This window comes from Typha angustifolia, chromosome 13 (assembly GCF_048772165.1).
Source record: "Typha angustifolia cultivar Huaian chromosome 13, ASM4877216v1, whole genome shotgun sequence".
In the NCBI taxonomy this organism is placed as follows: Eukaryota; Viridiplantae; Streptophyta; class Magnoliopsida; order Poales; family Typhaceae; genus Typha; species Typha angustifolia.
The window spans coordinates 1,711,877-1,736,274 of record NC_133251.1 but is presented as its reverse complement, the minus strand read 5'-3'; the positions used below and the strand labels follow the sequence as shown (position 1 = coordinate 1,736,274).

Here is a 24,398-nt window from a genome sequence, read left to right as displayed (position 1 = left end):
ATTAAGATGGGTCATGGATTATTATTTCTATTATAATAAATCAATTTTGTTTTCAGGGGGTCAATAATGTTATTCTAAATTAAAAAAAACTAATAAGAGGAGGCTTTCATAATTTAACTATATTTATTTTTTTAATTTGTAATAATTGACTTATGTTAATTATATGCACTTATTAGAGTGCTAAAAACTGTTGGCAATATTAATCAACAGATAAAAACTTTGGAGCAGTTCAAGCAAGTAACAGTGACAAGTCTTAGTAAAATTAATAAATCATACTTACACTATCTGCCATTTGCCACATTCAAATTAACCTTTTTGTAAAGCTTAGTAGTGACCATTCAACTAACACAAACTTATATCTATGTGTATATTATTTTCAAGGTAAAAATATTAGTTGTGATAAATGCTACAAATCTCTATTTGATGCATAGCATAATCCATTAACTATTCATAAGCAATGAAGATTCTCATTAAAGATAAATAGATTACTGTAGCCTAGCAGCTAAGTTTTAGCAACCGATAATATAAATTATGAGTTTGCGGTGCCTGTGAACGTTGGGGTTAATATTAAGTAAATTTTATACTATATGTTCTTAATCTAATATGTTGTGATTTATTCTTAAAATTAATCTATACATATATTTTGAAAAAATAAACACTTTTTTTTTTAATCTAGTTTGCCTATGGCCTCATCATATAAACTAACATATAAAAATAAAATAAAAAGAATATATGGATCTCCTTATGTTGTGATTCCAATATTATTCAAATTCTCTTTCAAAAGGTAGGGAAGAGACCAACCTGGAGTAATATTGACATACTACCTATAAATGCAAGGAAAACTGGTTTCTATGATAGATATTTGCTCAGGATGTCTTGTGTTCGATTAAAGAAGAGTATGTAGCAGCAGCACTACAGTAGTGGTAGGGAACTCTCAAAATTAATCATCAGTATGTGACTCCTAACGACCAAGAATATTGAGGTCCCATGATTGGCACGTATTTAATTTTTATATATTATTATTATTATTTTATTTAAGAGCCTAGAGGTAGATAAATCTCTTTTAGATACAGAGATATTTAGACCTTACTAAAATATAATTAATATACTAAGCCACGTAGTCTAGAATTTAAGTTGTCCGAGTTGTTGAACTAAACGTTGTTGAGATATTGTTCCGAATTATCGCACTGTCGAGCTGCTCTTCCATGCCAACCATGTCGTTAAATCATTAAGCGAGCTAAAACCGTTAAGACAAACCATCAAATAATTCTCTACAAAATAATAGTTTAGGGTTAAAGTTAATTTTAAAACTTGCTTAGGTACTTATTAGCTCTAGTATAGTTGTTTGGTATTACTACTACTATTATTATCTTACTTATTTTTATTGCCAAGAGAGAGATAGATTATAGAATATCAAGAAACATCTACAGAAAAAAGCCAATTATGAAATGTCCATCGCTCCTAAATTATTTTGGTGTTAAAGTCCCTGTAATCTTGTTTTGGATCTCAATGTTAAGTGGATCCACCAAAAGTATTTGGCCCAACCCAATTCTGACAAGCCCAACCCAACTCCGTATGAACATCAACAAAACATCTCTCTTTCTATATAGTTTGGACTCAAATACAAGAATTGGTTCCTTTTACCTCTCCATATAAGGGGATGATATTGGTATCCCTCTCATTGTACAAAATCATTCTTTTTAAGAACTTCAATTAATTGAGGACTTACTGCCTACTGAAGGATGTCTACCTTTCAAAGACGCGGCGTTAAATTCATCTTAATGTACATTAAAGATATCAGAATGATATAAAAGAAGGTGTATAGAGTATAGAGATGAGATGGGTCCATGGACAAAGACCACTGATTTCTGCGCAAGATTTTTGGAGTCGACAACAGACAAAAGGACAGTGGTGATCTCCTGTGTCTTCCCAGATTTATGGATGAGGTGAAAGGTCACGCAATGTTCAATCAAATCATTTACGAGTCAAACTGGCAACTACTCAATGGAGGGAAAAGAGACACAGAGAAAGAGAAATTGAAGGACTGCTATCGTCTCAATGGTTAAATAAAGCCCGTGAACAATGAGGAGAAAGAAGCAGCAGCAGACAGAAGCCATGTTCACTCTCTGTGAGTTGTTCGTCCTTGCCATGAGCGAGCTTCTTGGCAAAGAACGAAAGAAAAAGACAAGCCAAGCCCTGTTTCGTTGCCTCACAACATTAACGACGTATAACGGGAATCGGTAAGCGGTTAAATCCGATTTGATTTTAATGGTTACAAACTGGGGCTAAAGCAGAGTAGGTCGAGCGTAATTGGCCTGAAATATATATGTTACAAGGATCTAGACATGCAGAAAAGCGAGGGAGGAGCAGAGCAATTATTGTCCTTTGCCGTCTCGTCTCTATCTCTTTGTAGTGCGCACCACCCTCGAGCAAAGTAGGGAGAGGGGGGGAGTACGTTCCAATATACTTCCCCTCTTCCTTCCATTTACTCACTTCTTAACTCTCTTCTCTACCTTAATTAATATAAAAAGGACCACACCATTAAACATTACATACATACATTCCTACGTATACATACATCTCTCTGTCTCTGTCTCTAAGTTTAACGGCGACGGTGACGGCATGAGAGCAGTGCGTGCGGCCGTGAGGCCCGGGCACAAGGGTTCGTACCGTTATGCCTCGAAGGGTGTGCGCGAGGACGGCGCCGTAGGTGGGGCTGCCCACGGACAGATGAGACCCGACGACGGGTAGCATCGGGGGGTCCGCCGCACTGCGGCTCGTACGTGCCGTATCTGCGGCGGCCTCCCCCGTACAGACACGTGTACTCCGCTACCCCTGTGTTAACCCAATTTTCTTTTTTTTTTTTAATAAAATAATATTTTTATTAAATATACATGATATAACGCAAGAGAAAAAGGTGGATAAATGGGGTACTATTTATTATGGAGGCTATGAGTGTGGTAGGGGTTAAAAGCAGGGATTAATCATGAGGTAGATATATGAAAGGTTAAAGTTGGCAGAATAAAAAGCCTTTAACTGACCACGGTTAAAAAGCACGGGTTAAAATTTTGAAACCTCCTCCCCATTGGAGTCGCCTTCAAACGTCTCCTATTTAACCGCTTCGTTTCACGCCTTCTTCCCTCGCCTTCTCCCCTCACCTCGCTCTCTAGCTCATCAAGATCTCTCCTTTTCAACTTCCTCTTGGTAGAAACTACTCTCCTCTCGAAGACCCACATCGCCAGAATCTCGCCAGACCTCCTCTTTCGTCTCCTCTCTTCGTTTCTCCTTCAATGGCTTCCTCTGTAATGGACTCCACCTTCTTCCTTCCGAACACCATCCTTTCCCCGATCCTAGCGTTAACTGTCCTCTTGTTGTCTTTTTTATGCCTTTACCCAGGTGGGTTTGCTTGGGCCATGTCCAAAGCCCAGAACTCAATCCCTGGACCCGTGGGTATGGTCTTCGCCCTCTCAGGCACCGCCGGCCACCGAGCTCTCGCTGATATGGCTAAGTCTCTGAAAGCAATTCGTTTGATGGCTTTCTCGGTCGGGTTCACTCGTTTCATCGTGTCAAGCCACCCTGACACGGCGAAGGAGATCCTTAATAGCTCGGCCTTCGCCGACCGCCCAATCAAGGAGTCGGCCTACGAGCTCCTCTTCCATCGGGCAATGGGTTTTGCTCCCTTCGGTGAGTATTGGAGGAATTTACGGAGAATCTCGGCTACCCACTTGTTTAGCCCTAGGAGAATTGCTGCTTCTGAGAAGCATAGGCAAGAGATTGGAGTCCAGATGGTTGAAAATATCAAAGCTTTGATGGAGAGGAACGGAGAAGTTGAGGTGAAGAGGGTGCTGCACTTTGGGTCGTTAAATAACGTTATGATGAGCGTCTTCGGCAAAAGGTTCGATTTTGGGAACGGGGAAGGGTTGGAATTGGAAAATCTTGTTAGAGAAGGGTACGAGCTGCTCGGTGTGTTTAATTGGAGTGACCACTTTCCACTTTTGGGGTGGTTGGACCTGCAAGGGGTGAGGAAGAGCTGCAGAAAGCTAGTCGCAAGGGTGAATGTTTTTGTGAGAAGGATTATAGAGGAGCATAGGAAGAGGGGCGTGCATGGAGTTGTTAAGGATGGGGTTGGAGACTTCGTAGATGTGTTGCTTGATTTGGAAAAGGAGGAGAAGCTCTCTGATGCTGATATGGTGGCTGTTCTTTGGGTAGATCTCTTCGTCTCATTACTTCTTTTATTCTTTTAATTTTGTTTTGATATGCTTTGTGGGCTCTACTCAATTCAGTTGCAATCCTTTTGCCTCATTGCATGCAGCCTTTTGGTGCCTTCTGTTTGTTCTTTTGCCTCATTTTGTTGCCTTGTAATAATTCTTTAGGAGCTATAGCTATTGTTTCTACATATCTTGCTTTTCTTGTCATTTATTTGTCTTCCTTAAGCAAGCTCATTTCTTTGCATGGCCTATATGTTCCCAGGAAATGATCTTCAGAGGGACTGACACTGTAGCAATCCTATTGGAATGGATTATGGCAAGAATGGTTCTACACCCAGAAATCCAGTCGAAGGCGCAAGCTGAGATCGACGCAGTCGTCGGCAGCCGCCGCCCCGTCTCGGATTCCGACATCGCTAACCTTCCATACCTTCAATCAATTGTGAAAGAATCTCTCAGGATGCACCCACCAGGTCCACTCCTCTCATGGGCTCGTCTCGCAGTCCATGACGTCCATGTCGGCGATCACTTCATTCCTTCTGGGACGACGGCGATGGTGAACATGTGGGCGATAACTCACGACGAATCCATCTGGTCCGAGCCGGCTGAATTTAGGCCGGAGCGGTTCACGGCGGAGGATATTAGCATCCTGGGCTCCGATCTCCGGTTGGCGCCGTTCGGTTCGGGGCGGAGGGTGTGCCCTGGAAAGGCAATGGGATTGGCCACAGTCCACCTTTGGCTAGCTGAGTTGCTGCAGAGCTACAAGTGGGTCTCTTCAGACAATGGTGTTGATCTATCTGAATGCTTAAAGATGTCTCTTGAAATGAAGAACCCTTTGGTGTGCAAAGCTCTTCCAAGGTGCTACTAAATGCACAAGAAGGTGATTGCTTTTAACACACACTCTTTTGGAGGTTATGGCTTCTGACTCTTTGTAGGAGACTTTGGTGCATGGGGGATAAATATTGTGCCAGTTTTATCTCCATGAGGGGGTTTGTGTTTAGGAGCTTAGTAGTTAGTTAGCTTCATGTTAATTATGCTTAGGTTTAACTAGTCTTCTTTGTGATGTTAACATATGTAGAAAAGGTAGAACATCATCTTCTCCTTGTTTTTGTTTTGTGTTGGGGATCACTAATCATGTATACATAGCTGTTGGTAGGTCTTATCTTATCTTATCTTTTTTTTTTTGTTTTGTTTTTCTAGGGTAATGTTGAATGCTTGTTATGTACTTATCTTTTGGAGGAAACTTGATGTTGGGCATGTTGGTGTACTATTATGCTTCACTTTAGCAACTGACCACTGTGATTAGACACATTAATATCTTAAGATTAGTGCCCTCATTAGATTCTCAAGTGGAACTGGGTGATGAGTCTCGCAGAGTAGAAAGTTGTACACTCAGAACTATTTGTGAAATGACTAAGATACACATATAAAGAAGTGAGAAATATATGTTTTGTTTCTGGAATTCTCTTGAGAGTTGGTAGTCATAAAAAACAAAAAAACTTACAAAGTCCCATTAAATCCTACTCTTTTCTTGGCTTATGCAAATAAGAAAAGATCTTTAGATAATTTCAGTTATACAATATCAACTTATGTTTCTATGACATGAGATTGATTACATGATATCACTGAGATCGCCCCCATCCACCTTATCTTCTTCCCTATGGACCCCCTTAATCAAACACATGCATAAAGATATGTTACTCTCTCTCTCTCTCTCTTTCTATAAATCTATTATTTTGTTGAGAGATTTGCTAATGCTCATAAAAAAGGTGGCCAATGGTTTTTCACCCTTTTCGGATGCATATAAGTATCCAATTCTCCTTTTTTAATCCTCGCATTATCTATGTATATTGCTCATGCATCTCCTTCTTTTTAGTTCCATTAGTTTTACAAGCGTGGCTCTTCAATATAAGATAAAATCAGATTCTAGCAGATAGCTTGTGGGTCATTATCTCCAAAAGTTTCCTCTTCAACTATATCCTTCTCACTTTAGAGTACAATCTCCACCAAATGATTAAGAATAAGGACCCAAAACCAATGATTTGATTCCAGAGTTGTGCTCTTTTCTGCGATGCAAATCTCAGATACAATATTTGTAGCTATTGAAAGCTGATGCTCTTTCCTTCCCTAGCAAGGGACAACTACATGGTGCTTGGATATTCTCCAAGCTCTCACTTCACTATTAGACACATTCTGTTATGTGGGTGAAATTAAAAGACTAGGAAAGATCTTTAGGGAATCTCTTACATTTGTTGACTAGTACTGCATATGGTGAGAAAGATAGGGAATGTATGCCTTCTGTGGGGTAATACATGATCAGGAGAGGAGGGGGATTGAATTCTCTTGACTACCACTTGAAAGTTATGTCCATATTCTTCTTTAGCCACTATCAGATTAAGTTAAGCTTCTCATAGGGGTCGCAATCTCCCAATAGCGATGGCGTTACACTCTTGGATGCGATGCTCGGTGCGCAAATCTGGATCAAGAGATTTCTTGTGGCAAATATATTGTTACTTGTGAGTTTAGTTAATAGTTTATGTGCTTGTTGTTTGGAGAATAGATTCTGTTTAAAGCAAGCATGCTACAGGATCATGTTCTTGATCCTAGAAGTGTTAGTGGAATCAAGATATCATTCAGCACACAAGAGTGTTAATATCCCCGAAGCTTCTGCATTCTAAATTAATAATTCACTTGATAAGGGACACTTAGATCTTGATGCCAATGATTTGAATGCAGTAATCATGTAACATTAGGTATACTAGGGAGAGGATTTATGCACCTTAACCCTGTGATACTTAGGCTATCACTTCAGTGATATGAACATATGAACAACCTTAGGAAATCTTATCCTCATGAGTGAAGCATGACATATATCAAACAATAATGCTCGCCTTTTGCTGCGCAGAATAATAGGCTTTGAAGGTTAAACATATTTCATCTTTCCTTAAAGCTTGAAACTCGAAAGGATCCTGCCAACTCTAAAGTAGTATGCATGATATGAATGAATGCCTCTAATTAAAGCATATGAACACATCATCGTCATCATCATCATCATCATCATCATCATCATAAGCACTCTTATCCACTTGTAAAGGAGCAAAAGAACCAATTCTGTGGGTACTTGTGGCAACCTAATATAATTGCAAGCCATGTCATAATTATGCTAATCATACATATCCTCAATCTCATCCCCTTGTTACTCCATCCATTGCGCAAAGATTCGATCGAGTTTTCGTTAGATGATGAACTAATTCTTTAACTAAAATACTAGTGCAATGTGTTGGTGTCATGTGGAACAAACTATGTTCTTATGAAATACTTTTCAGTGTGCAAGATACATACCCTGAGCTTGTTGTACAGATTACAAGCATCTTGTAGTCATTAAGAATCCTTTGATTCTGGCAATGTGAATTGTATGCATCAATCTCTGGCATGCAGTTGGTGTGGCAACATGTTAGGTTGAAGTATGAAAGAGATGACTGAATTGGTTAGAGCTAAAAATGTGCCAAAGAAAGCGTGGATAGTTTAGAATGTGAAGCATAAACTCAGTAATCTCAAGCAATTCCGTGTGCTTTAATTTTATAATCAATCTCGAGCAATTCATAATAAAATTAAAATCCATGGGAATAAAATCCTCTTGTGGATGGAGGGCCGAGCCCAAAACTATAGGAAATGAGTTTTCTCTCACCTCTTGAACTGAAGAAATAATAGTGTTTGGTTATTAAATATGGGGATTAATTCAAACGAAAGAAAGAAAAAAATCAACATGTGAACTCTGTTTTCTTGATTCCATTGACAGTCTTAATTTTTCTCATAAGATCAAGCATCAACTGTGAACTCTGTTCTCGTTATTCTGCTCAGTATCTGTGGTATATTTCTGTGCGTCACGAGAGCCATCTAATAAACCCCAAAATTCACAGGAGATATAGATAGGAGATTACTTTATTACATCACACATTAATTTGATCCAAGGAAGTTAATCAAGAAAAGTACATGAACCTGCCTCAGAGCAAATAATTAGTTCGTATTTGCTTGCAATGTCAGATTGTAGCACCAAACAATTTATCACGGCAGAGCAGTAATACAGAATGTTCTCTGGAAAACAACAAACGACCATCTCTCTTTACCTTCTTCATCTTTTTCTATCGAATATAATCAGTGATGGAAGGATACAATTCTGGAAACATGTCAAATTTGAAGGCAAACATACACTTTTAGTGAACATCAAGCTCAATGAAAAGGAACATGAAAAATAATAATATAGTTGCACCACCTAATTCTAGTAAGCATCATTGTATAGAAGTTCCCAGTTAGACAATTTGTTTTTGAAGTAGTATGCTTGTTGCAAGTTCTTCACAATAATCATATTTGAAGAAGAATAATATCTGAAAAAGCATTTGAAAACTCTGTTTTTGCCTGAATATGTATATATATTCGAAAACTACTTCAGAAAATACTTATCAAATATAATTAGTTGACAAAACCACCAAAAAAATCAACAAGATTTTGGCCTTTGAATTGTTCCTGAATCAGCCAATCGATAGAAATTCTCTTTTCTTTTCAAAAGAGAAATGCAAGATCAAGAAAAAGGTAGATACTAGAAAATAAAGTAGGCGACAAAACTAGTAAAAAGCCCATTACTGGGAAACTATACCTGTATAATCATTGGATGGTATTGCAATAGAAGATTTAACCCCCCAAAAAAAAATTGATTTGAAGGGACCATTGATCATATTTCGAATAGTAAACTAAGTTTTCAAAGCCTTGTATGATACCAAAAATACTAGTAGATACAAAAGTGATACTATTGTGACTTGGAGCAGATAATCTCTTGTAGCATGATTACTAATGCAGGTTTAAAAGCTTGTTTCTAGTTGAACTAAAATAATGACAACCAGTGATGACAGAAATAAGTTAAATTTGAGTGGTGGAAGAATCTTCACTATTGAGTGATGCATAATCTTCCATGAACAATTACAGAAAAAACAAAAAAAAATATTTTAGTCATGTAAATAGGGCTAGGACCTATCAGACCAAAATATCTTATAATGCATATCCATAACCAGCCTTCGGAACCAAAATCCCAAGCTACCTTATAAATCTACAGAAGAGAGAATTCAAGAAAACTTGATAAGAACCAGCTATACTTACGTCATGAAGTCAACAATACTGGATGCCTTCTTACTTAGCAAATGAGAGAAATGCAAATAGAAACAAAGGATGTAAATGCGGTGCTTCCCAATGGAGAAGACAGATGACATTGAAGTACTAACAATTATCACTGAGGAAGGAAAGTGTAAGACTTACATAAAATGTTCATGGCTTAACAGTATCAGAGAGTAGGACATCAATTTCAGATGATCTTTGCTGAAGACCGGAAAGATGCCCCCTGGTGTATGAAATTAAGATACATACTAAGTGTCAACAGGAGCTAAACTAGCAGTTAGACTAAGGCTCCGAGCAGGAATTACTAGGATTGAAATGTGTATTTTCACAATCCATACCAAGCATACATTTTTCTGCTAGAAATGCAAATTGGAAGTTTTTGAATCTTCTGAAAGAAAAGAATATACAATTTACCAAATCCCAGACATTATAATCCATGGGGTATATCAAAAAATTCTTAGAATTCTATTCCAAGTTAGGATTTGTATCGCAACACTGATAATACCAAATCCCAAACCAAACAGGTCTCAGCATATAAGTTTCATAACATGCTGAGAAAGTTAATTAAATGAAACACACGATATGGAATTAGCCAATTACAAATGCAAATCCTAGAAAAAGATCACAGGAGCAAGGAAGCAAGACAGGGTGAAATAAGGCATATCTAAGGATTGGCCGTAAATGAATGATGTAAGATAGGTTCCCACAGGCATTTATGGCTAAACAACCCTTTCAAATGCAATAAAAATTGATAAATAAAAAATAACCTCAATGATGATGAACTTCTAAGAATGAAAAGGAATACTACATGCAAAGGAAAACACAAGACAATTGAATTTAATTAATATATAAAACTCAAAAATAATTAAAAAAAACCTGCACACCTTCAATTTGCCGAACTTGCCACTTGCCAGATGCTGATTCTTATTATTTCCATGACGAATCATCTAGGTAGCAGAAATATTGTTCCCAGACAAGCTCAATGGTAATAACATCCAAAACTTTTATAATTCAAGAGAACAAAAGGTAAAGAACAGGAAATGGGAGTTATATAGATGAAATGATACGAACATCATAGTTTGCAATTAAATAGCTCTTCGAAGAGACCTCGACTTCCTCACAAAGCTCAACCGGAGCTTCTTAAGTCTTCTCCTCTTCTTCACCATCTTCTCTGGTAAAGTAAGCCTCTTTTTCACCTTCTTCTCCTTCTTCACCTTGACATACCTCGGCTCCACCTTGTACACCGTCTGCTTTGCTGGAACGCCCCGTGCCACCGCCTCTTTGAACAATGCATTCGCCCTATCTCCCTGATTCTGCGTCGCTAACTTCCCTATCAACAAGTCATAGGTCTTGACGCCCGGCGCATGCCCATAGCCCTTCATCATCCGAAACACCTTGATGGCATGCTCCACCCGCTCAATGCCGCACAAGATCTTTACAAATCCATAATATGCCTTCCTATCAAGTTTATCCCCGAACCCTGCCGACCTCATCCACCCAATCATCTCGTCCCCCTCAGAAACTCTAGCAGCCTGATACAAGCTTCTAATGAGCACAAGGTAAGTCTCTGCATCCGGCGAGCAACCCCATTCGCTCATTTTGCGAAACAACTTCAATGCGTCCTCCGTCTTCCGAATCTTGCATAAGTTAGTGATAAGAACTCTAAAGGTCTCCGCATCACGGGGAATTCCGGCAGTCTCCATATCAAGAAGGAACCTTTCTGCTTCTGCCTGAAGCCGGAGAGGATCCTTCTTCCGGCAGAGCCGGCAGACGCAATCAAGAATGGCATTATACGCCGGGGTGGTCGGATCAAAGCCACCGCGCCGAGCCTCACCAAGAAGACGGAGGGCTTCGTCGAGCTTCCCCGCGGCGGACCAACCCCGGATAAGCGTAGTGCAGATCTCATCGTTCGGGAATATTTCGTCTGCGAATTGCTTCACGGCGCGCTCGGCGTGGCCAGGGTATCCATTGTCGGCGAGCGCGGCGACGAGAGCAGAGAGCGCGGGGAGGCCGCGGTGTTCGGCGGGGATAGAGGAGAAGAAGGAAATCGCTTGGGAGGGGCGGCCGGCGCGGGAGAGCTGGAGGAGGGCCGCGGAGAAGGAGAGGTGCCCAGCAAATCGGGGGAAGTCAGAGAGGAGGAGGGAGGACACGGACTTGAAGTCGCGGCGTGCGGCGAGGTGGTGGACGAGGAGGGAGAGGGAGGCGTCAGAGGGGTGGAAGCCGCGTTGGTGGACGAGGTAGCGGAAGAGATCGACAGCCGCGCGGCCGGAGGAGGGGGAAAGGATGAGGACGTCACGGAGGAGCGCCGTGGTGAAGTTGACGTCGGAGAAATGGAGGGAGAAGTGGGACGCGAGGGAGGAGAAGGAGGAAGAGGAAGAGGAAGCAGAGGAGAGCTTAATGAGGTCGTCAGAGATAGAGCGGGCGATATCAGAAGGCGACGCGGAGGAGGAAGTGTTGGTGGGGGTGCTGGAGAGGAGGCGTGGGAAGATGAGTAACGCCGGGGCCGGCACTGGCACCGGCACCGGCACCGGCACCGGCACCGGCTGGAGCGGCGGAGGAGGAGGAGTAGAAGGGAGGAGGCGGAGGAGGTGGCGGAGATGGGTGTGGCGTCGCCACATTTTTCTTGGGTTTGGAAAGAACAAAGATGTGAAATGGAGAGGGGATGGCTCTAAAACCCTAGAAGGACTTAAATGGGCCAAACCCATCACGTAAGCCCAATAAAGAGGCCCACGATGACTAACTAAACTAGTCTACTAGTCTAGTGAAAGGGAGAAAGGTCGTCTTTTCTTTTTTTGTCTCTTTAACTTGTGCGTGGCACCTTTTCAACACTCATAGATCATACAAACAAACTTGTCATATAAGATTTAGCAAATGGAAATTTACGAGAGCCACAGCTTCCTCTTATACTAAGTATACTCTTCTTGCGCGCATAAGCACACAAAGAAAGAGGAAAGTTGCCTTCTTCTTTGCAGAGACCTTCGCAGGAATCTGCAGTGGTTACCGGGCACAGCTCCTTCCTCTCCAGGATGAGCCGATCAAGCTTAAAGTTCACTCCTTTACCAGTTTCCCTTTCTCTATTCTTGCTCCTCTCTTCTCTATCTTCAGTTACAGGTCAGTGCCCAAGTCTTTCTATTTGAGTTCCTCCTCCTCAAAGTTTTAACCTTTTGGGTCTTCTGAAGTCTTGCTTTAACAGGAATTTCTGAATAGATTCTTTTTTCTTCTCTTTTTTGACAAGAAATACCACTCAATTATCATGGCCCCTTTTTTCTTTTTCTTTTTTGTGATCTTAGTATTATTTAAACCTAATCAAGATTTGGGCTTAGGATGTTCACTAGAAGATGATTTGAGTTGCAGCTGTTTTACTTGAAATATGTCCCCTTTTTTTGGGTTGCAGAAGCTTATGATTCACTTGATCCAAATGGAAATATAACAATCAAATGGGATATCATGCAGTGGACTCCCGATGGCTATGTTGTAAGTAACACATTCCATTATATCACGTCGATAGTGGAAGAAGAAGGACATGTCACTACCTGCGATTATTCGCTTGAAATCATGGGGTACCATTATGAACAATTCTTGCATGTTAATAATCCTAGCAACCATCATGCCTCCACAAGTTCTTCTATTATTCTCTTCTTATTTTTATACTAGTAATGCATCGTTTTACTTTCTTTTCTTTCTTTGGAAGCTAGAAGTTAAGCTGACTTGTGAACCCTTTCCAGGCAGTTGTTACTATGTACAATTACCAACAATATCGCCATATTCAAGCACCGGGGTGGACTCTAGGATGGACATGGGCGAAGAAGGAGGTCATCTGGTCCATGGTAGGAGGACAAACTACAGAACAAGGTGATTGCTCGAAATTTAAAGGGAATGTCCCACATTGCTGTAAGAAGGACCCCACAATCGTCGATCTGCTCCCTGGAACTCCTTACAACATGCAGATTGCCAACTGCTGCAAAGGGGGAGTTATGAATTCATGGATTCAGGATCCAGCAAATGCGGCAAGTTCATTCCAACTTAGTGTGGGTCAAGCAGGGACTACCAACAAGACTGTCCGTGCACCCAAAAATTTCACTCTCAAAGCTCCAGGACCAGGATATACGTGTGGAGTTGCAAAGAATGTGAAACCTAGCAAATTTGTTACACAGGATGGAAGGAGAACAACTCAATCCCTCAGTATGTCGTAGAAATATTCCTGACTTTTCCAAATTTCTTAATTATCAGGAGACTTTACCATTTTTGATAGCTTCACTAATTAATTGCTGTGCAGCTCTTCACTAATTAATTGCTGTGCAGCTCTTCACAAATTTTTTTACAGCTTCACTGGGGAATTCTTTTTACTGTTGCAGTGACATGGAATGTTACATGCACATACTCCCAGTTTCTTGCTCAAAGGACTCCAACATGTTGTGTATCACTTTCATCTTTCTATAACGACACAATAGTTAACTGCCCAACATGCACGTGCGGCTGTCAGAATAATATAACACAACCTGGAAGTTGTGTGGAGTGAGTTTGTTCATCTCTCAAGATTTTCTGATGACATAGATTTCTGTCTGGTTTTGTGATTGATTGTGGCCACTGTACTATGACAGGGGTGATTCACCTTATTTAGCTTCAGCTATCAATGGCCCTGGCAAGAGCAGCTTCACTCCTCTAGTCCAGTGTACATCTCATATGTGCCCAATAAGAGTGCATTGGCATGTTAAACTCAACTACAAAGAGTACTGGCGGGTGAAGATCACAATAACAAATTTCAATTACAGGATGAATTACACGCAGTGGAACTTGGTTGTCCAGCACCCTAATTTTGACAATGTCACTACAATTTTTAGCTTCAACTACAAACCATTAAACCCTTATGGATTTATAAGTGAGTTATGCTCATATATTTACTGTTGAAACTGTTTACTGCTTTTGATTCCTTTTAACTTGTTCTTCTTCTATTCTTCTTCTTTTTTTTGGCCTTAGATGATACTGCAATGTTATGGGGAATTAAATACTATAATGACTTACTCATGGAAGCTGGACCATATGGAAATGTACAATCAGAACTTCTATTTCGGAAGGATCAATCTACCTTCACTTTCCAGAAGGGTTGGGCCTTTCCAAGGCGCATCTACTTCAATGGTGATAACTGTGTCATGCCTCCACCAGATGCATATCCATGGCTACCAAATGCTACACCTGAGCTGAGGGGCTTCTTCTTTCTTCCATTTATCAACCTTTGGGCAGCCTTAACATGCTTGCTAATTTTTGTCTAGTAACGGACATGGACTTCTTCAACAAAATTGAGTTGCTAATGATATCCTCATTGATTGCTGAAGAGAGTACAAGGTGAGATCAGATAAACTGCTAATGAAGCCAATTCAGGTTTGCCATGCTTAACCCAAACAAATTATATCTGCTGTAATGTATAATACTACTGTATAACCACTTCCAAACTTCTTAATGGAGAGATTATTATGCTTTGTCCTTTATATGGTTTTAAGGAGTTGCAGATGGTATAAGTTTTGATACTATAAAATTTCATATAAAGATGAGTTATCTGTTCTAGTAGTTACTCAGGTTCTTGACTTCTTTCATATCCAAATAACAATTGATGCCCAGACTTGTACTCTAGAATATAGTCTACCCTTTCTACACTGGTAACTGGGAGTAGAACAATTTTCTTGTTTACACCATTAGAGGCAGAAAAGGTGTTGAAAAATGGCAGGTAGTGTGGCATGGGCTCTTACTGGGGTAGACTGTAGAGATAGGAAGGTATGGATTTGAATCTGACATTTGTAGCATGCACTAATAGCCATTGAGGTAAACTAGATCTCCGCAGGAACGCCCATCCTTGTTTGAATGTGAATGTGTCCCTGTCCTTCTAGACCAGCAGCTCTGACTACACATTGCCACCCTCCATGAGCATATCGTTGTAGCACTTCACCCCATAAAACATCCCTGTGGCATCTGTGATTGTAGGAACTAAGTTCTTATTTGAAGTGTGTCAGCTAAGAGAGGGATTGCAGTAGGCCTTGCTTATTGTAGAGCCGTACTGGACTAGGGACTTGTAGTCTAAGCTGGAAATCTCGGTGACGATGTTGAGGTTAGGTGTGCTGAGCAACGAGGGTCCACATAATTGAAGTCGACAATCGATATTGATCCTGGCTCACCTGTAGCCCTTGTTATTGATCTTTACATGCCAGTGCACTGCAGCTCCATTTCACTTCTGTAATACCATTAGTTCGTTTACATCATTTGATCTTTGAATAAAGTTGATAGATTGAAGAATGAAAGAGGTACAGTTCTTGTTCTGGTAGCCACAGGCGCAGGAGGGGCTAGGAGTGATAATGCTGTTGTAGAATGATGAGGAGGGACTGTGAGTAGGTGCAGGTCACAGTCCATGTCACTGCACAATCACATATTATTTGATCAGTTCTGTAGTCACTGTCCATAGCATAATACAAACAAATGATTCAATTCTGCCTGATGTGATGCCAAGAATGTTTATATCATGTTCAGTAGATGGCAAATTTTCAGGAAACAGAAAGAACCAGCATTTACTAACTACATATTTAATATAGTTGTATTCAAATATAATCAGAATAATACTAGCAAATAGGAGAAGGCAGTGATTAATTCTTTACATAAAACATCTGAAACCCAACAGAGTTACTGCTGCCATCACATATCAAAAGCCTGTAAATCTTGAAAATGACTCAGTAATCATTCTAATATATCTGAAATGTATACAAGAATTACTTTGTGCTTTGAGTTCTCCTACGAGCATCTGGTGTAAAGAACATCGCCGGTGACAATGTTGGCCGGCCCGTAGGTATATTCCGGCCTTGGTCAGAGTAGCATAAGGTTCTTAGGCAGCTTCATTGACCTGGAATGCTGAGATTGCTGCAGATGGGTCTAAGATGCAAGGAGCTCAGAGGAGGAATGGCTTTAAAGCAGCAAATTCATTGATGAGAGATCTTAGAGAGCAGATCTTTAGATTGAATCCAACTAAACTAGATTCTACTTAAATAAAAAAGAACATCACTGATTCAAATTGTATAGAGTACGAATGAACTTTTACTTCCCTTTACGGTTACGCAAGAGGAGTGTTAGAATGTAAAAAATTAAATAATAAATGTTAGGTTTGGAATTTTAAAGCCGCAGCTCTCAATCAACTTAAGCATTTAAAGTAATACCATTTATACAGCTGATAGCCCATTAACTACCGTCGTGCTCTCTTTCTATCCTTGTGGTTGGGAAAGAGAGTGTTATAATGATAAGTTACAAAGGACAACATTCTCTGCCAAAGAAAATGATGAGTTCATAAGAAGAAAGCATCAATCACTCTCATTGATGTCTCACCTATTGTTCAGTAGGGAATCTTTAAAGTTTAAACAACTCCAGTCATGTCGTGTTGCTATCTTACCTTCCAATTCTCTTCTGGTACCCCTGCCATGAGTCTGGAATCTTGAAGAATCCCAGTTCACTGCCACTTCAGCAATTAATACAGAGTTAAAAGCTCATTCTACATAATTTGTATGCAATACTAGGACATTATGAATCAGCTAAAGCATCTGCATAAATCTAATTTTAACATACTAAACTCCATGGCAGAGTTGTTAGGCAATTAACAATTCATTGTCTAACAACCATATTGACCTTTACACTTATTCTGTAGTATTAAAAATGAGCAAGAGTTGTTAGCGAGTCTATATCCAATGATAACTTTTGAACATTTAGGTTTTTCTTTTCTATTCATTGCTATTCTTTCTCAGCATCCAAACAAACATGAAAGGTATGTGGAAGGCAAAGGTCAGTTTCATTTGGTCTACAAGCTGTAGAAAGTAGTCTCTCAAACATGCAATTCATTGGATGGTATGAGCAAATTGTGTTAATGATAAAAATCAGTATTAATTGGAAGTATCTTCACCATTTAGATAAGCAAATTCTATATGGAGAACTGAAAATTGAGAAACTGGAAAAACTACAGAAACCAAGAAGAGGGAAATTCTTATCTTCGTCGTCGTTCGATCATTTACTGAAACAGATGAGACCTGTAAAATTGAGATGCTGCTGTTATAACATCCTTCCTGTCTAAGTTCTCATCTAAAAGAAACTACATCAGATTTCAGATGAAATAGTAGTAATAACAATATCCATATGTTTCCCTTCAATCACTCTTGGCAGATGAAGACTTAATAAAAGAACAGTAGACTTTGTCAACATGGAAAATATGAAGTTTGAAGCTTCAGATGAAGCATTACATCTGTTTTCGTTATAATTCTCGGTTGTTAGGTGAAAACTGACTCAAACTATCCAAAATCATTCACATAGTTTCCAATATAATTTGGCATTCCACTTGTCCTATTCCAGTATTCTCTTCCAAAGGATTCATTTTTTCACACATGTCAACATTTGCTAACAGGGACACTGTCAAATATAAGAGGCATAGCTATCACACAGGATGTCTACTCCCCTTTACTATAACCAATAAAAGAAGAGATGTCAATGTGAGTATCTAAATGATCAGGTGCAGAATATCTAACAAGGATTTGATAATTTATTACAATCTTCCAACATATCTAAACAACACAAACTACATAATGGAACAATACCTCCAAATGTAACAGTTGTAAAGATAAAAAAGGATACACTAGTACTATGATGTCAACATAAATGATAAAGATCATCTGCAATTCATAGAACAGGGGAAAAAAACTAAAAAGTATAGCAATTGTTTGCAAATATGACAGTGATGACAAACATATTAAATGTTCGGATTAGGAAATAAAGAAGAGACGAAGTAACAACTTCGGTGCGCCTGATTCAATATCAATTTATCTCCCTCAACTATAGAATCATAAGATTTACTCTTTGTTTAAATTATTATAATAATTATCCTTATAATAGTTGAAGAGTATAATGTAATATCCAGTCAAAAATTTAATGGAGCAAAATATAAAAAGTACAGCAACTGTTTGCAAATATGACAGTGATGACAAACATATTAAATGTTCGGATTAGGAAATAAAACAGAGACAAAGTAAGAACTTCGGTCCGCCTAATTCAATATCATTTTGTCTTCCTCAACTATAGAATGATAAGATTTACTCTTTATTTAAAATATTATAATATTTATCTTATAATAGTTGAAGAGTATAATGTAATATCGAGCCAAAAATTTAATGGAGCAAAATATAAAAAACAATGTGGCCCATGCAGGTCTCGAACCTGCGACCTTCGCGTTATTAGCACGACGCTCTAACCAACTGAGCTAATAGGCCTGTTGATAAAGGACGAATTAAGTAAAATTATTCTATAAAAATATTAATTAATAATAAATAAATAATAATAATAATAATAATAAATAAATAAATAAATAAATGGTAGGTGAACCCCAGTTGCAAAGAATTGGCAATCCTAAGAAAATACTCCCAATGTCCCAATCCACTTGATCATTAATTACTTTGACAAAGGGGAGTCCAATTGAGAATTGAGAGAAGTAATGATAGTGATCAACTCATCAAATAAGGCATTATTAACCCTAACAATTATGTAATTCTTGAACAAGAGTGTCTAATTTTAATTGGGGATCAGGTCCATTATTATATAGCATGCAAATGTAATCCTCATCATATTTATCTACTATTAGGGCTCGAATCAAATCGAACATAATAAAATGAATTATCTTATATTCCATTTATTTGTAGCCAGAATATTCCATTTCGTAACTAAAATTAACTGAATTTATATTTTTTTCTTCAATTTTTTCCTAGTTTAATAGATATATATATATATATATATATATATATATACATTAAATAATATTTAAAATATTAATTCATGCATCTTTCATGTAGAAACTAAACTATACACTAATTACCAAAAACCAATCACACTCACCACCACCCCCCCCAAAGGAAAGTATAAGCAACAACCGGGAGGACCACCAAATGAATCACGTCACTTAAATCGGACGGCTAGGATTTATCGATTCAATTCCAAAAGTCAAATTAACTCCGGACAAAAGAAAAAGGCGTAGGAGTGGAGAGAGGAGTCTTATTACATCATCCTGGTGAAGTGAAGAGAGATCTCATCGCGATCCTCGTTGCCGAATCCGATCCATTCTGAGATTTTTTTGTTTTCTTTTTGTATGGATTTCTTTGCGAAATCTTAGAATAAGAGCGCTTCTCTTCTATTCGGGATCCATTATCTCCCGCTTTCTTCTTCTTTTTATGAGGAAGAGAGGGGAGGAGATCGGGAGAAGCCATTTTTTGAATCTGGAGGTCGTTTTCGAGATGGGTTTTTGATTTGGTGGTGTATCGATTCGGAATCGATGGGAAAGGAGGCGCCTTGGAGATCCGGGAGAGCTGAGTGCATCTAAATCTCGTGCCGTGGTTTGGTTGCTGGGAGCTGTAGGGGCCGTAAGTTGTTCGACGAAATGCGGCGGAGGGCGCCTGAGTTCCGCCGCCCGGCAAGGAGGCGGCTTTCGGATTGGATCTGGTTGCTTCTGGGTATCTTTGTGCTGGCTGGATTGGTTCTCTTTGTTGTTCATCATCATCATCAGGAGCAATTCGATCCACCGACACGGGTGAGTTGGATATGTCGATATTTTTATTGTATCTAGATTAGTAAATGATCAGATCAGTAGTTATTTTTGTCTCATCGAAATTTATATTAGAAAATCCATTTTCTCTTTGTGTACTCATCGGAGGGGAGCTTGCTTCCTGGATTGCATTTCTTTTCAATGATGAATCTTTTGGTAATTAGATAGGATTTCTGTTAGTTCGGTATGTTAAGAGGCCAAGATTTGGTTGTTGAATGGTATTAGTGGCGATAATTTATTGCGTCGTCAGCATACGGCAATTAATTTTTTTTGGATTTTTTCTTCTTTTTATTCTTGGTTGAAGATTATTCATTGGAGGAGTTTGAGTCCAAGTCATGTTAATTAGGTGAAATGTCACAGAAGCTGACCGCTTCCAGGTTTGTTTATTCGCAACCATTCATAGTAAAAGATGGATCTGCATCCTTACCTGTTATGACATCCATATTTCACGTAGATGAAATAAATCGGGAGGAATCTTTCTTCAGATTCAACTCTATTAGAACTTACTATACATTGATAGTTCCTCCGAAAAGAAATCATGATATGATGAAATGATTGGTACTGCCAAACTGCGAGTACATCATCTTATTGATAAGCAGACCTAGTTATACAATTGAATACTTATCCAAGTATGGGTTCAAATTTCCTCGTTTTTGTATGATATTGTAGAGTTCCTTCAGGTCAGAATATTTTATTACTTGTGAACTAACAAAATTTTGACATTGCATTGCTTCTATCCTAAAATTTTATTCCTTCTGGTCAGAAGATTGTAGTCCTTTTCTCCATGTCTCTATTTTAAAAATGAGTGCTTAGTCATAGAAGACTTATGGTTAGTTCACCTCAGCAGGATATATCTATCAGAGGGTATACACACTTGGATAAAGTAGCAATTCTTTTCAAGGATTCCAATAGTGGTAAATATTGAAGGTGACAATTTTAAGTTGCAGGATAGTTGAGTGTGAGAGTGCTCTTACGAGTAACTTCTAGTGGATAAATAGCTTGTAAGAAAACATCCAACTTAGCCAGACACGCAGTTGTAAAATTCTTATTTTGCAAGATTTTTTTTTCATAATGCAGTGGTTCTGATTGCCAAACATTTTAGCTAATCCATTGGAAAGAAATAGATTCTTTTTTCCTCATGTATGAGAAGATACAAGAGAAGTGACAGATGGAAAAGTAGTTTGAGTGAAATGATCACATTGGGCAGATGAGAGAACAGAAATATAAACATGATGTGGAATAATTTGGATGAGTAGGAGGGATGGAGATTATTTGAGATTGAAAGAACATAAATGTAAATGAGAAGATGAGAAGGGAGAAAGGACATTGGAGGAAAAAGAGGATGACAAATTAGTGGACAGAATGGAACTCTGAGAGTTCATGATGATAAATTAATATAGAATATTGAGAGACAAGGTGATGATAGAATAGAAGAATGAAGGGAAGATAACTTGCCCAGCCATTTATAAACCATTTGTGTATGCACTTTTTTTCTTCCTGACTGATGGTTTAACATAACCCTACTTGCTGTTCTTTTCCCAATATTAATTGAGTACTAAACTCTAGGAAGAGATGTTGGCCTATCAATATGAGAACTTTTCTGAATATTTTAATTAAGGGTGTCATACTATCACATATTGAGTAAATGAGCCATTTTCTCAGTTTGGTTTTAATGCGACATTTTGCCGTTGACTCAACAAAAAGTAAAAGTGATATGTGACATTTTGTGGTAAATTGTGTTACTGGAAGACAGATCATCTGGAAAGAAAAGTCAGAGTCCTTGGGAGATTGAAAGTGAAATTCAGATCTAAGCACTTGTGCTTCCATTCTTCCATTATCTGAGAGACGAGGATAGAATGTTTGCCTTGGTGGACTCCATTGTCTAATTAACTTTTTAGATGCAGTAGTCTAATCATGAACCTATCTGACCTCCAAGATCCTTCTATTGATTCATTTGGTTGGTGGTAAAATGTCTCTCTGTTTTGTCAGCTAGCCAGAGGTTTGTTTTACTAAAGGAGATCAAGAGTAAGTCTTGCATGTTAGTGGTTCCTGACCTGGATTACCTATTTACTTCTCACACACACACACTATAACTGCTGCTCTCCACATAGCTTAGAATAGTCCTGCTCAATTTTTTTTTTTTCTTTTCATACCACAAAATTGTGAAATACATCAGTTCAAATTCTTTCCATATGCACTTCTTTTCATACTTCCTCACACATCTACCTTTTGAGCATTTTGCAGGACAAGGTTTCAGAAAGTGCAGAGATCTCTCATGAGAGTTTGAATTTCACACAAGAACTATTAAGCAGCACATCTTTTGCCAGGCAATTGGCTGATCAGATGACACTAGCAAAAGCTTATGTAATCATTGCAAAAGAGCAGCACAACCTTCAGCTTGCATGGGAGCTTAGCTCACAGATCAGGAATTGCCAACGGTTGCTCTCTAAAGCGGCTGTTGGAGGGAAAGTGATCACGCTAGAAGAAGCCCATCCTATTGTGAGTCGACTGGCACAGCTAATATATAAAGCCCAAGACTCCCACTATGATATCAGCACTACAATTGTAACGCTGAAGAATCATGCACTTTCTCTAGAAGAGCGTGCAAAAGCAGCTATAGTGCAGAGTGCTGAGTTTGGCAGATTGGCTGCCGAAGCCATGTCCAAAAATCTCCACTGTTTAAACATAAAGCTTACAGAGGAGTGGTTTGCAAATCCAGCACTTAAAAGACTCTCAAATGACAATAGGAACTCCCCCCGACTTGTGGACAATAACTTATACCACTTTTGCATATTCTCTGATAATGTGCTTGCAACTTCTGTTGTTGTGAACTCCACAGTCTCCAACGCAGACCACCCTCAACAGCTTGTGTTTCATGTGGTCACCAACAAGATCAGTTATCGGGCCATGACAACTTGGTTCCTCAGCAATGACTACAAAGGCTGCGCTGTTGAAGTTCGGAGTATAGAAGAATTCTCTTGGTTGAATGCTTCTTATTCCCCTTTGGTTAAGCAGCTATTGACCACAAAAACTCAGGATAGGGACACAAAGTTTCATAATGGAAAGTTTGCTTCCCTTCTGAACTACTTGCGCTTCTACATTCCGCAAATACACCCACATTTGGAGAAGGTGGTCTTTCTTGACGATGATGTTGTGGTGCAGAAGGACCTGACGGCTCTATTTTCTGTGGAATTGCATGGTAACGTGATTGGAGCTGTGGAGACTTGCCTAGAGGCATTTCATCGGTTCTATAAGTATCTGAATTTCTCTAATCCACTTATCAACTCTAAATTTGATCCACAAGCTTGCGGGTGGGCATTTGGGATGAACATTTTTGATCTAATAGCATGGAAGAAGGGCAATGTGACAGCACAATATCACTACTGGCAGGATCAAAATGCTGACCAGACTCTTTGGAGGACAGGAACACTTCCTGCTGGCCTTCTAGCATTTTATGGGCTGATGGAGCCACTTGATCGCAGATGGCATGTGTTGGGTCTAGGACACGACTTCGAGATTGATGATAGGTTGATCGAGAGTGCGGCGGTTGTGCATTATAGTGGGAATATGAAGCCATGGCAAAAGTTGGCAATCAGCAGGTACAAGCACATATGGGAGCACTATGTTAACCTCTCACATCCATATGTTAAAGAGTGTATCATGTATTGAATCGTTGCGGTCTCTATTCTTGGTCGATATTCTCTCACATTTTGTGAGTCAAGCAAGGAGCTTCAGCTTGAGAGTTATTACATTTCAGCTCTCCCCCTATTTATATCTTTCAAAAAGTAGACTATATACATGAGAAGACATCAAAATGTCATTATTATTACTATTCTTTGGGGAGGATTCATTATGGAAGAAGATGGAATAAGTTCCTTGCCAGATTTTTTACATACATTTGGACCCCCCTCAAGTTTTGGTTAGCATGTTTATTAATCTAGAAACTATCAGTGTAATTTTGTTTGCTTTTCTTATAGCAAATATTTGGCAACAAGATGTTAAAACTTTGTTTCAGCTCCCCAGTTTGCAGTGTAGAAATTTTACTTCTATGCCTTATTCTATCGAGAACATACCCCTTGAAATTAACATTTGATCGTATCTTTGGTCGTTGTCATGGTGTGCTTGTTTGCTATCAAAATTTAAAGCTCTCTCATCTTCATCACTGACACCAAGGAACAGATGGACCTAATCAACAAATGCCAACCCAACGATTGTTGGGTGGGAAATGCACTGCAACCCGTGAGCATGTACTTGGGCAAAATCCAAACACGGATCCCCCTCTCCTCTCTGCCGACATAGCAAACCAAGATAAGTAATGCGTCATTCTCAACTTTATCCCAGGAATAACACAAAGTCAGGCCACCTGTGGATAACTCCACAGATATCCTGTTCCTATCCCACTGACATCTTATTTTTTTAATCAT

At 39.1% G+C, this 24,398-nt stretch overlaps 4 protein-coding genes and 1 non-coding gene across 8 annotated transcripts; 3 read left to right on the top strand and 2 right to left on the bottom strand.

The window, feature by feature from the left end:
- Nucleotides 1–3,134: 3,134 nt before the first annotated feature.
- LOC140773167 (cytochrome P450 78A5-like) lies at nt 3,135–5,601 on the top strand. Of its 2 annotated transcripts, XM_073115591.1 has the most exons (3): nt 3,142–3,302; nt 3,397–4,205; nt 4,471–5,601. In XM_073115591.1, the coding sequence occupies exons 2-3, from the start codon at nt 3,414–3,416 to the stop codon at nt 5,071–5,073; spliced, it is 1,395 nt and encodes a 464-aa protein (XP_072971692.1). In that variant the 5' UTR covers nt 3,142–3,302; nt 3,397–3,413; the 3' UTR covers nt 5,074–5,601. The 2 variants fall into 2 exon arrangements, with proteins under 2 accessions (XP_072971691.1, XP_072971692.1); XM_073115590.1 differs by having other exon boundaries at nt 3,135–4,205.
- Nucleotides 5,602–10,354: 4,753 nt separating this feature from the next.
- Nucleotides 10,355–12,027, bottom strand: LOC140773166 (small ribosomal subunit protein mL104 (rPPR9)). Its single transcript, XM_073115589.1, has one exon. The coding sequence runs from the start codon at nt 11,987–11,989 to the stop codon at nt 10,457–10,459; it is 1,533 nt and encodes a 510-aa protein (XP_072971690.1). The 5' UTR covers nt 11,990–12,027; the 3' UTR covers nt 10,355–10,456.
- Nucleotides 12,028–12,237: 210 nt separating this feature from the next.
- On the top strand, nt 12,238–14,857 carry LOC140773168 (COBRA-like protein 1). 3 transcript variants are annotated; one of them, XM_073115592.1, is made up of 6 exons: nt 12,238–12,482; nt 12,766–12,845; nt 13,097–13,553; nt 13,727–13,886; nt 13,973–14,250; nt 14,349–14,857. In XM_073115592.1, exons 1-6 carry the CDS (start codon nt 12,398–12,400, stop codon nt 14,639–14,641), a joined length of 1,353 nt encoding a protein of 450 aa, XP_072971693.1. In that variant the 5' UTR covers nt 12,238–12,397; the 3' UTR covers nt 14,642–14,857. The 3 variants fall into 3 exon arrangements, with proteins under 3 accessions (XP_072971693.1, XP_072971695.1, XP_072971694.1); XM_073115594.1 differs by having other exon boundaries at nt 12,282–12,482; nt 12,825–12,931; XM_073115593.1 differs by having other exon boundaries at nt 12,414–12,482; nt 12,766–12,931.
- A 3,721-nt stretch (nt 14,858–18,578) lies between these two features.
- TRNAI-AAU (transfer RNA isoleucine (anticodon AAU)) lies at nt 18,579–18,652 on the bottom strand. Its single transcript has one exon. It is a non-coding gene; the product is annotated as a tRNA-Ile (tRNA).
- A 765-nt stretch (nt 18,653–19,417) lies between these two features.
- Nucleotides 19,418–23,988, top strand: LOC140774077 (hexosyltransferase GAUT11). The gene is made up of 2 exons (XM_073116925.1): nt 19,418–19,959; nt 22,219–23,988. Exons 1-2 carry the CDS (start codon nt 19,810–19,812, stop codon nt 23,641–23,643), a joined length of 1,575 nt encoding a protein of 524 aa, XP_072973026.1. The 5' UTR covers nt 19,418–19,809; the 3' UTR covers nt 23,644–23,988.
- The last annotated feature ends 410 nt before the right edge of the window (nt 23,989–24,398 follow it).